A 12912-nucleotide genomic window follows, 5' to 3' on the forward strand; every position below is an offset into this window, starting at 1 on the left:
TATGAAAAGCAGGGTCCCAGATTGAATTCACTGAATGGTAGAATGAATGGAATTTGCTCCAGCATGCATCTCACTAGCCTCATGGTGTTCTGTGATAAATTATCAAGAATTATACTTTTTCTACTTTAAATCTTCTGCCAGTTTTAAAGAGGATAGTGCCACAATTACTAACACAATTGTATTAGAATCCAGACAGAAAGTGGGCTCTGCTCCCATTATCCTTTTCTTTTCCTGGTCTTGCCATTACTTGGAATACTCTGTTGCCTTTCCTTCAGAAGGGAAGTTTCTGGCAGCTCCTAATAAATCAGTCTGTTTCTGAAACCTGTGAAACTGTTAATAATATAAACACTATAGACAATGCTAGTCCAAGAATTGCCAAGATGCAAATGCAGCTTGTCCTGCAGAAAATTCCCACATTGAAGATGAGCCAGAAAGATCAGCTTCATTCTAGCTATATGGTTTCTTTCTTTCTTTCTTTCTTTCTTTCTTTCTTTCTTTCTTTCTTTCTTTCTTTCTTTCTTTCTTTCTTTCTTTGGGAGGAAGTACTACATAAGCAAAGGCAGACAATCTCATGATCTAGGGACATCACAGTCATATGTTTATCATTTCAAAACAGAAACAGTGACATTTTTAAAAATGTGAATTGACAAAACTTTATTTATGAAAAGATCTTTTTCTAAAAAAAAATCATGCAATGTGTAAGGATAGCAATTTAGAGCAGAGTGGAAGAGAAATTCTATTGTATGCACAATTATATATAATCTATCTTTGAATTGTTGTGTACCCTTCTGGTTATGGAATTTTTTTATTTTTCTAAAAAAAAATAATAAGGGAAATTCCATGCATTATGGGAGATCTCTATAGATTCTATTTATTGTGCTGTCATTAAACTCTCTTTTTTTCTCATTTACTTGCTTGCCTATGAGATAACTACATGGAATGTCAGGAAAATATAGGAGAAAATAGTTAAACAGTTTTGTTTAAAGTTTTGTTTTAAGTAAAATGTTATAAAAATTGACTTGAATCAATTCACCTTGAGTAAAAAAATTGACTTAAGCCAATTCAACTTGAACAAATGAATTATTTGATTCTACAGTGTATCTATCTATATTCAGTCAGTATCTGCTTACCTTGGCGCGATACGCATATTCCTAACCTGAGAGTTGGGGGTTTATCAAGGCTATGACTCTCTCAGACCTCTTCTGAGACTTACTCATATCAAATCTCTTTTCTTCCAATTTCTCCTCCAAGTATAAACTAGGAGGAGATGCCCTGTAGTTGCCATATTTTGGGAGTTCCACCGCCCATTCATTAGAGTTGTGTTCTTTATACTGTTTGTTAACAGTAATCATGTCTGAAAATATGCTTTTTTAATATGTACATCATTTTCTGCATTAAGAAACTGGCATGTTCCAAACTAATAAATAATTGTGTTGCTCTGGAAACATAAACATCGCCCTTGTTGTTAAATACCATTCATTCAGCAACCATTTGATGGTGATGAATGAAGAAACTTAGATCCATGCCCAAAGTTATAGCCACTGTAGCCAGTGGTGACCCAGTGGTCACGTGATTGCAATCTGGGCTCTTGGCAACCCATTTGCGCTTATGCCATATTGCCAAGCGCCCTACAATCATGTGCTCACCATTTGAAGTCTTCCCTACCAGCTTCCCCAGAAAGTCAACTGAACCTAGCAGAATTTAATTTGAAGGTTCATTTGTAAATAAAACCTATGTGATCAGAGTTAAAGAATGAATATGGTGGCAAAAATCCATGGAAATTCATTTGTGGTATCATGTTTTATAACAGAAATAAAGCAAGACAAAACAAAAACCATCTCTAGAAAATGGGGTTCTAAGAGTACTGAAAGTGCCAGTCCAAGTACACTGAAAACTCCAAGTGCTGATATTGTCTTAAATTTAAGGAATTCACTTTCTGTCCAATCTACCTTTATATTTATACTTGGCATTTTAGTCTTCAAGGACTGTAGGGTAAATCTAATAGAGATTAGTGAGACTTTGTTGCATTTAGCATCTTTTTTAAGATTGCATTTCAAGTATATTGCAGAATATATGTCTTAATTAGTTCTTTTTTTAAGGACTTTTTCATAGTACGTAACATGAATCTAATAGTACTTGCAAATAAACTATTGTGAAATTAATGTCACTTTTAAATCAAAATTTATATATGCATACATATATATATTGTTTTGTTTTATTTTTTAGTTTAAATCATATGCACAGTGGATGATTTGTCATCATGAATCGTGCTTTTAGCAGAAAAAAAGGTAAGCAGTTTCAATTCAATGATATTGAAAAAGTGAAAAAAGGAAGCATTGGGGAAAAAAAGACAAAGTTCAAAAGGACAAAACTTGAAATGACATTTGGCAAGAGCATTATGATAAAATGCCTTAATGAGTTGTTATTTAATTATTTGCCATATGTAACAGGAGTGGTTTATAAGATTTAAAAGATAGACTAAAATTATATAACAATCATTTATATTAATGAGGCAGGGTAAAGGGGAAAAAAATAAAAACAAACATTCACACAAAACCTGGGAAAAAAATAGAAATCTTCCAAATGGGCACCTGAAGAAGTGAGCATTTTCATGCACCTGACTTGTAAGGGCACTCTGGAGTTCTCATCACACGTAATAGAAGCTCTCTTGATAATCTTATTGACTGACCAAATCTAACGATAAAAAAAGTCCCATTAGGTATTCTGGTCTGAATGCTCAGGCTTCTTTCAACAAGTCAGAATGGAAATGGGTGTTTCAAGAACACAGAGTTCTTATAAAAAGATTATAGAAAAGCTATTAAAGCAATTACAAAAGGATTCCAGTGGCTGCTAGATATAAAATACAAACCCAACATACAAGGACAACAAGGTTTAAATTCTTGTAGCTCTCAACTAAGGATGAGGAAAATGATTATCATTTGTCCACTCTCTTAGCACCTGACAAGAAACAGTTACTAAATAGTGATTTACCATCTACAAAAGATGGCCACCAGTTTTAGAAACTGAGTTTAGATTTATTATAAGAGGGTCTGAAGAACAATGAAGCTCCTGGCAAGCATTTTTTGCCATATGAGCTATTTAAAAAATATTCTGCCTAGTATATATGAGCTATTTATATGGCAACACTGTAATATGATGCAGAGCTGATTTGGGGGTTCATGTATACCATTAAACTTGTCTTGATATGTGTCTAATGGATACATTCATTTTTCTTGTTTCTGTGTGATGACAGACATGTGTATGTACATATGTATTATGTATGTAATACCATATTTCCCAGAAAATAAGCCCTGTCTTATATTTTTTTGAACCCTGAAATAAGCGCTTGGCCTTATTGCCATGCGCTCAAAAGCCTGATTGGGCTTATTATCAGGGGATGTCTTATTTTGGGGAAAACAGGGTATATATATGTATATCTATTTTCATAGACTTGCATGTGGTCTGCTAGGAAAAAAATCCTTGGTTTTCTTTTTTTAAAAAACAGTATTAAAAACCTGAAATAAGGAACTCTACTCTTATATCACTTCCTGTCTTGACTATTGCAACCTGCTCTACACGGGGCTGCCCTTGAAGAGTATCCAGAAGCTCCAGCTGGTGCAAAATGCAGCAGTCCGCATGGTTTTGTGCAGACCCCAGTGTGCGCATGTATTATCTCTCCTCTGGGAGCTGCATTGGCTGCCGATTTGCTTCCGGGTGCAATTCAAAGCGCTGGTTGTCACCTTTAAACTCCTTCATGGCTTGGGATCAGGTTATTTGAGGGACTGTCTCTTGCCAGTCACAGCTACCCGACCCATCAGAGCGGGGAGATAGGGAATGGGTGCCATCCCCTAGGACAGTGGTTCTCAACTTTCCTAATGCTGCGACCCTTTAATACAGTTCCTCATGTTGTGGTGACCCCCAACCATAAAATTATTCCTAAAACCATTGAAAATATATGTTTTTGAGGTTAGCAAAAATGTACCCGAATGTAAATTCGGCTTGTTGGAAATGTAAGCAAGCTCAGGGTACTTTCTTCCATTCATGGTGGCTTTGCCCAGAAGTCAAGAAATATTGGAGGGAAATAAAGACATGGATAGTAGAAATAACAGATCCAAGAAATTGAATTAGAACCAGAAATCTTCTTATTAGGCATGATCAAAAGGAACATTAGACAGGACATAAAATACTTAACATTACACATAATTACGGCGGCAAGATTGGTACTAGCACAATTATGGAAAACAGATCGTTTGCCAACAGACCAGGAGATAATTCAAAAAATTTACGTATGTGCAGAAATGGATAAATTAACCTTAAAATTAAAAGACAAGGAAGACTCAAAATATTTTGAAGTATGGAATAGATGGTATAAGTGGGTAAATCAAAGGAAAAAAGGGTAAAGACTAAATTTAGGAAAAATCTAAGGTAACAAATAAGCACCGTAAGGTAGATAGAATAAGGAATAAATCACTGTTTATATATGTATGTATATATGTACACATAGGTACATATATTTAGCTTGTTGGTGGAGTTGTGTATTGTATATGCAATTTTACGATTGAGAAAAATGTGTATAATTTTGTATTTTAAATTTTTTAAATTCAATAAAGTTTGTTTTTTAAAATTAAAAAAAAAAAGAAAATATGTGTTTTCCGATGGTCTTAGGCGATTCCTGTGAAAGGGTCATTCGACCCCCAAAGGGGTTGCGACCCACAGCTTGAGAACCACTGCCCTAGGAAGATACACCTGGTAGAACCTTTCCCCCAGAGAACATCCTTCCCCCAGAGATTAGAATGGCCCCCACTCTAACACTCTTCCAGAAGGCACTGAAGACCTGATTCTGCCAGCGGTCCTGGGGAATCCAGAGCAGAATGGAGCCCATTAAATGGCTCGTGTGATCGGCTGTTGCCAGGGCAGGGGATGGGGGATGATTTTATTATATTATATTAATTTATTTGATTCTTTTTATTAGTTTTATGGTTTTAAATGAGGTTTTATATTTTGTAAGCCATCTTGAGTTGCCATGGGTGAATAGGCGGCAATATGAATTCAATAAATAAATAAAGATATAAATGGCAATGTGTATTCAAAATACCATACTTTGAATGAGCCTCCCACCTACAATACTATATATCAGACTTAGCTAAAGTGCTAGGACAAAGTCCTGATTTAAGCTTTTCATTTGAGGTTTTAGGAACTATAACACTCAAATAATAGTTTGTAATAAGACGAACATTGCTTTAGTTTCTGCTTGTACACAGAATGATTTATTAATATCCAATTTGGTAGAAACTATCATTATTTCCTACTGTGGTTTCCTGCAGTGCAGTCCACATGGCATGGTCAAACAAAGACAAGGCAACCATGATGGTGCAATGAAAGTTCTACCTGCTTGTTTAAGTTTTTCATGGTTGCCATCTTGATTTTATTGATCAAACCCTAGTTCATTGAAATTTACTGAAACCAGCCAGGATGAGGCACAATTCAGTTAAACTAAGCAGAATCTTTTCACCGAGATGGAATAATGAATTATGGTAATCAGTAGTTGAAAATGCAGGCAAGTGTCCATCAACTTCTGCTAGCAGGGGAGAAGTAATAGGATTGTGCAAGTTACACCAAATTATGATTTAGTGCTGCTCTAAATTAATGGTTTCATGCTTAATGTGTCAGAAATGAGCAGGAGTAATCCTTTTGCTTATGCACTTCTCTATTCCTCTGGTGGGGCTGTGAAGAGTAGATTGAAAGTGTTTGCTTCCATTTTAAGAGTAAGTGTAATGTGTTTTGCATTATGAAGATAACTATAATCTTGCAAGAATTCAAAGAAGCAGCTCATGATAGACAATCCTGGAGAAATTATGTCAATCAGTTAGGGCTTTCTTTGAAGGTTAGTTTTAATGGCAACATTTTTAGAAGTGGTTTGCCATTGATTTTGTTCTAGGACCAAGAGAGAATAACTGGCACATATTATCCAGCTGCCAGTTGTTCATTTATTCAATTTGTATAGCCATCTAAAAGTAGCGGATTTTACTTCACAAGTCATTCTGCCTATAGGGGGCGGTACTCATCTCTGTTTCAAGGCCATTGAGCCAGTGCTGTCCAAAGACATTTCCATAGTTACGTGGCCAGCATGACATCATGAAGCACTGTTACCTTCCCACTAAAGCAGTACCTATTTATCTACTTGCATTTGTATGCTTTGAAACTGCTAGATTGGCAGGAACTGGGGCAAGGATGGCTGGCACTCAGGTCTCGAACCTGGGCTGCAGTTTCCAGCCAACAAGCCCAGCGTCTTAACCGCTGAGCCACCCACACCTAAGCCAGGACTAAAACATTCCTTCTCCAGAATCTTATCTGTTAGATGAAATTGGTTCTCTCTTTGGTATAAGATTAAATTCACTTGCAGGTTTATTTTGGAAGTTATTTGGTGGTGGCGGCGGTAATAGTAGCGGGGGAATGATAAAGTATATTCTTCAATATCTAGAATGAAGATGATAATATTCAAATGCATGCCTATTATGATTTCCTTTAGGTAGAGCACAAAGATTAAAAAGTTTTAACTATATCTTTTTCCCCTTAGGCCCTATATAAATTTAATATAAAAAAAGAAAAAGAATGGGAAGAGAGCAAGGAAAACAGATAAATTAAGTCATAAATTATTTATCAGCCAACCAAATGTTTTAAAAGTTAACTCTAGTAAGAATGGTTTTTTAGGCACTGTTTTGTATTACAACTCTAAATTGTATATTAAAAATTTAAAGAACAATTAACCTATTCCAAAATGAAATCTGCACTATGCCAGGTACAGTATTCATTTGGTGGTTGTTACAGTAATATTATCCTGGTATTTCATTTTATTGCAAAAGCAAGTGTAAAGAGGGAGGGGACTAATTAACCAAATCCAAACTTCTTTAGGAGATATTTATTTGCCTTGGAGTAAAAAATAAATGTACATAATAAACAAAAAGTTAACTGCACAAAAAAGTACAGACAGACATCAAAAATTGAGCCAAGGCAAATATGCCAAATTTTAAGAAATAAGACATAATTTATTTATTTCCTCGGCAGGCCGAGGAATTTAGTAAATACCTGCAGGATAAGATCGCTCAGATTCGAGAGGGGCTGGACTCCGACTGGGCGGGGTCGGTCGGGGAGGGGACAACGGGTATAGTGATTTGGGAAGAGTTTGATCCTGTTACTCCCGAGGAAGTGGACAGGATCATGGGGAAGCTGAGCGCCACCACATGTGTGCTGGGCCCATGTCCCTCCTGGCTCGTTTATTTGGCTTGGGAGGTTACACATGGCTGGATCCAGGCAGTGATTATGGCTTCTTTGGGTGAGGGGTACTTTCCAACTGCCTTGAAGGAGGCGGTGGTGAGACCACTCCTCAAGAAGCCGACCCTGGATCCGGCTACTTTGAACAACTTTTGTCTTGTCTCCAACCTTCACTTTATGGCGAAGGTTGTTGAGAGTGTGGTGGCACACAGCTCCTGTTGGTCCTGGATGAAACATCATATCTGGACCCGTACCCGGGTACAGCACGGAGATGACATTGGTTGCGCTGGTGGATGACCTCTGGAGGGCTCGGGACAAGGGATATTCCTCTGTCCTTGTCCTATTAGACCGTTCGGCGGCTTTCTATACCATCAACCATGGTATCTTACTGCGGCGCCTTGAGGAGTTGGGAGTGGGAGGCACCATTCTTCGGTGGTTCGCCTCCTACCTCTCGGGGCGTACACAAGCAGTGTTGGCAGGGGGACAGAGGTCAGCCTCGAGGTCCCTCACATGTGGGGTACCTCAGGGGTCGGTCCTCTCTCCCCTTTTGTTCAACATCTATATGAAGCTGCTGGGGGAGATCATCCGTGGTTTTGGGGTGAGGTATCATCAGTATGCTGATGATACCCAACTTTTTATATCCACCCCGAACCAGCCCAGTGATGCCCTCGATGTGATGTCCTGGTGCCTGGAAGCGGTGCTGCTCTGTATGGGGAGGAACAGGCTTCAGCTCAACCCCACCAAGACGGAGTGGCTGTGGGTACCGGCATCTCGATTCCAAGGGAATATTTCATCATTGGTCATAGGGGGTGAGGTGTTGCCCCCTGTTGAAAGGGCGCACAATTTAGGCATCCTCCTGGATTCACAGTTGACTTTGGAAGATCATGTTGTGTGACCAGGGGGGCATTTGCACAGATTCATCTGGTGCGCCAATTGTGCCCCTACCTGGACTGTGATGACCTCCCGGATCGACTACTGCAATGCTCTCTACATGGGGCTACCCATGAAGACTACTCGGAGGCTTCAGCAGGTGCAGAATGCGGCCGTGCGGGTAGTGATGGGAGTGTCCCGACACTCTCATGTTTCACCCCTCCTGCGCGACTTGCATTGGCTACCAGTTGCCCTCCAGGTGAGATTTAAGGTGCTGGTTATCACCTATAAAGCCCTACATGGCCTAGGCCCGGGGTACATGACGGACTATCTGCGACCAGCGAAAGCTCCCCATCACCTAGTGCGTTCCCACAGGGAGGGCCTCCTTGGAGTGCTGTCGGTCAGGCAGTGTCGTCTGTTCCTAGGGAATGGGCTTTCTCTGTGGGCGCACCTACCTTATGGAATCAACTCCCCTGGAGCTCCGGGTGGCCCCTGACCTGCGCTTTTTCCGCCGTGACCTTAAGACATGGTTATTTTGCCAGGCCGGATTGGACTGAAGGGGCTTTTAAGGGGAGTTTTAATGGTTTTTAACACTTAATATTGATTTTATCTGTTTTTATTGCTGTGAGCCGCCCTGAGTCCTTTCCGGAGAGAGGGCGGCATATAAGCTTAATAAATAAATAAATAAATAAATAAAATAATTATATACTGGTATTTTAGCATTCTCAACCAAGGCAGACTGAGTTTATTTTTATGGGTGTAGTGCTTGATTTTTAATAACAGAAGATGGTAAAAACATTTCACTTTTATCTCTCAAATAGAAAATACAATTTTGATTTGAATTTTATGATTAAATAGTGAAATAAATAATCAATAAATTGTTTCAACTAATGAGTAAACTATACATTGCAATCATAGCTTGAAAAGGGTATGCTTGCTTTTTAAAATAAAATTAAAACCATAGTCCAAAAATTAAGAGCTAATGGCTAGGAGATTTAGATATTCTAAATTAGATATCTCCAGCCTTTGAGGGTTGGAAGTCATAACTCAAAGACCGGCACTCTAACAAAATGACTGCCTTGATGAACTTGTCCAATGATAAAATACTCATATAGTAGAAGGCAAATTGATTTGTACTAAATAAACGTGGAGTATAAATCTAATAAATAACTTTGCTTCCTGCCCTTCCTAAGATATTGTCCACCACCCCAGGCCCACTATGCTTTGGTGGGGGGGCAGGTAATTTGGCATATTTCTAAGCAAACAAGATATGTAGCTTACTCTACTGCATTTTTTTAAAAAAAAGAATGCCCCTGGAGTCTAGGTGGCTTTCAGATATTTTCTTGGAAATACAGTATGCCATGTTTATTGTTTTGAATGGAAAGAATGTTTAAAAAGTAAAATCAGATGGAACAGAGAATCTAAAGTTGCCCTGTTGGGAACCCTGTTCAACACAACATTTCTTAGCATTGCTTTGTGACTATATATTGTGTGAATTCTGCCATTTATTTGTTCAGTTAATATAATTTGCATGTGGTTTTCATGATGTTGTTTCTGAAGAAAATATAATGAGGAAAACAGCATCTGTTAGCTTTCTTTATAGCTTCTGCCAAAATAAAACACCTACAAAAAACCCACAGTTCATAATTAGCAGTAATGCTAATTATTCGATTGCTAAACAGATATTAAAATAGCAGGAACTGCAGTTGTAGCAACATATCTTGAGGTGCTGGAAAAAGACAACTTATCTTGAGGTGCTGTACGGGCCTGGTGGCTCAGCAGACTGATAGCATTGTGATTAACACCAGCTGTCTGCAATTACTGTAAGTTCGAATCTCACCAGGCTCAAGGTTGACTCAGCCTTCCATCCTTTCTAAGGTAGGTAAATTGAGGACCCAGTTTGTGGGGGCAATAAGCTGACTTTGTATAAATATAAAAAAGTATGAAGGCTATTGCTTAGCGCATTGTAAGCTGCCCTGAGTCTCCGGAGAGGGGGCGGGGGCAACCATGGTGTTCATCTCCTTTGTAAATATTAGTATTGCTAGCATTTGTTTTATCTTTAAAATGCTGGATTTGCCATAAAAATTGGAAACATATCAACAAGCAGCATGCATGGACTTATTAGAAGATGCACAGAACTTGGAATCCAGCAACCAACCCAACCCATGAGCCAGAGTGAAGCCCACTCATATTTCTTCTTGCCTGCTTAGCAACACCATGGGAGGAGGGACTGCCTTTATCTGGTTAGGCTGTTAATTTTGCACCGCTATTTTTAAAGTTTATGGCATTCGAAGATGCACTTTGAAAGTTCAAAACTGCTAAATTATCTAAAGGACATATGCATTCATGACGAAATTATCTTATATTGCTTAATAATGCTTTTGGGCTTAGCAGGATGTTGGAGGCTATAAGACAATCTTCCCCAAAAAGGAGGGTACCTTTGCACTCATATTGGATTTTATAATGTAGGAGTTGTATGCAGTGACATTAAATATAACTTGATGTATTGACCTGTTAGAGACTGGCATAGCCTGAAAAAATTGCAATCCCATGCAAGGTCAGAACTAACTGGGGAAAAAATCAACTCCTATAATAATCTCCAACTTTAAATGATACAAATTTGAAAAGATCCATAGCACAATGACTGTGAATTATAGAAACTTGTGAAAATAGGGGACAGTGACTACAATTTAATATAAGGAGTAAGGAATTATATAGGATATCTTCAATAGAAAATATGGAATATAGTTGTGTTTGTATAGACTGGTAATAAAATTTTCAGAAGTATAGACCAAAACTTTTTTTTTTAATGTACTTGATGTATCACTTTGGGGCCCTGGAATTTAAATTTTTAAAAGAACACTTCTCTTCCCAGGGGATAAGTCTAGAAATGAAGATAAAAAGCCTATTCAAGAGTAATTAACTTATTTATTTACTAAAGCCTATAGGCTATTGGAGATAGTGTACAGAGTAATTGGGATTAAAACAGCAATCCAAAAGGAAAACAAGTTGAAATACAAAGGAAAGAAGATAAACGTAAAAGTCACTAGGAAATAAAAATATTTTTAAACAAATTTGTTTACAACAATTTTCTGTGCTGATAGTCCTGCTTCTTCTTAGGGAAAACTGTTCAATGCTCTCTGGTGGACTTTCTCTAGAGTGGTGAGCCTTCCTATGATAACAGTAGCACTGAAATATTCTCTGTCCTGAAATTTATTTAACTATCATTTGTGAAAAGGGAGTCCCTTTTTATCCATGCCCTTCTGATCATTCAGTCATGAAAGGACGTACCAGTGGCACTGAATAGCAGTCTGTTTAAAGGAAAGTCCTAAATATTGTTTGATCTTGTTGGAGGAGACAAGCTGAAGGAGTTGGTACACAATTGTACTGACTATTTTTATAAAAACCGAATTGATGGAAGAGTCCAAATGCTATATGTGAAATATAATTAAGGTTGTTGGCAACATTTTGATACTATTCTTTTCTGACTCCCTCCCACCTATCCTTTACCTTGCCAGTTTTTATATCTGTGGAAAGATGAAGACTTGGAAAGATGGTCGGCTTCCTGAGATAAGACAGTACTGGGATTCATATATCATACTGTAGTATGGTTTCTTTGTGTCTCCCATATTGTTCTAATGAACCAGCTGTTATAATTTAGTGTAATATGCAAATCATTGTGACTCATTCCACCAACTCTGGTCAAAAAGACTTGGTATTAGGTGTGAACTCAGCCACTGTTTTGCTGCATGGGATATTTTTGGAACATTTAGGAACATTTGCAGTAGATCCAACATGGCTGTGGAAAACCCACAAATCTTTTGAAACAGAGATAATTCAAGATTGAGAATTTGGCTGAATGTGATGCACATTGTGAAAGATAGTAAGGCAGTTTTCTCTCTTGTGACCTGTTTATTTTGTCTGACTCTCGTTATCACCTTCAATGTCATAAAGAGACTTTCCAAGGAAGGATATCATTATTTTGGACAATGTGATGCTAAGTTATTTGAGAGATCAATGGGATGCAGCTCTACCTAACCTAACCTACCTTACCTTACTTTACTTTATCTTACCTTATATTTTACCTATTTTGTTTCTAAACTGTCTAATCCCAAATGCTTTGTGTAGCTACTGAAGGCTCTGCTTGATCCAGAGATTTTGAAATCTCAAAAGTTTGCTAGGTATTTTATATATAATATCCTTCACATTCTGCATAGAAGATAATTTGCATGACTAATTCATGTATCGGCAAAGAGAAGGAATTAATTTGGATCTCATCAGTAGGTATTTTTACGTATGAATTCGTCCATCATCCCATATTTAATTTTGCCAGTGGAAGCTTTTGAGTCTGTGAGAGTTTGTTACACATACAGATTTCTTTAAAAATCCGACTTTAGCACTAAACAACCAGATGAGCAAGGAATCCAATAAGCAGTTGCCAGTGCTTAAATTAACAACATTTTGTCATTTTAATAAGCTACCACATAAATCCATTTACAAAAGCAAGCCTTCTGTAAAAGAAGCAGATATCTGCACATGGAAGATAAGGCTTTTAGAGCCTTGGCAAAAGGATGATCACGGGTCTCTCTAAGGTGAATGTATTGCGGGAAATACCCACTGAAAGCACTTCCCTGCAAATTGTTTATAATTGGTGAAGTTGCCCATGCATACATTGAATCCCCAAAATTTGTGAAGTTGTACTTCTTTGCTGATAGTGTCATTAAAATACTTGTTACGGAAAAATGCTGTGGCTACCATATGTCTCAGTGC

At 37.9% G+C, this 12912-nt stretch overlaps 1 protein-coding gene across 17 annotated transcripts in view; it reads left to right on the top strand.

Moving 5' to 3' along the window:
* Positions 1 to 12912, top strand: part of GULP1 (GULP PTB domain containing engulfment adaptor 1) — a 112860-nt gene that overhangs the window by 46483 nt on the left and 53465 nt on the right. For all 17 annotated transcript variants that reach the window (XM_087882086.1, XM_087882100.1, XM_087882102.1 and 14 more), the window contains exon 3: positions 2227 to 2288. In XM_087882086.1, coding sequence (XP_087738212.1) covers positions 2261 to 2288 — 28 coding nt within the window. In that variant the 5' untranslated portion in view covers positions 2227 to 2260. The remainder of the gene's footprint in view (positions 1 to 2226; positions 2289 to 12912) is intronic.

This window comes from Pantherophis guttatus, chromosome 1 (assembly GCF_059756535.1).
Source record: "Pantherophis guttatus breed Tessera chromosome 1, ASM5975653v1, whole genome shotgun sequence".
NCBI lineage: Eukaryota > Metazoa > Chordata > Lepidosauria > Squamata > Colubridae > Pantherophis > Pantherophis guttatus.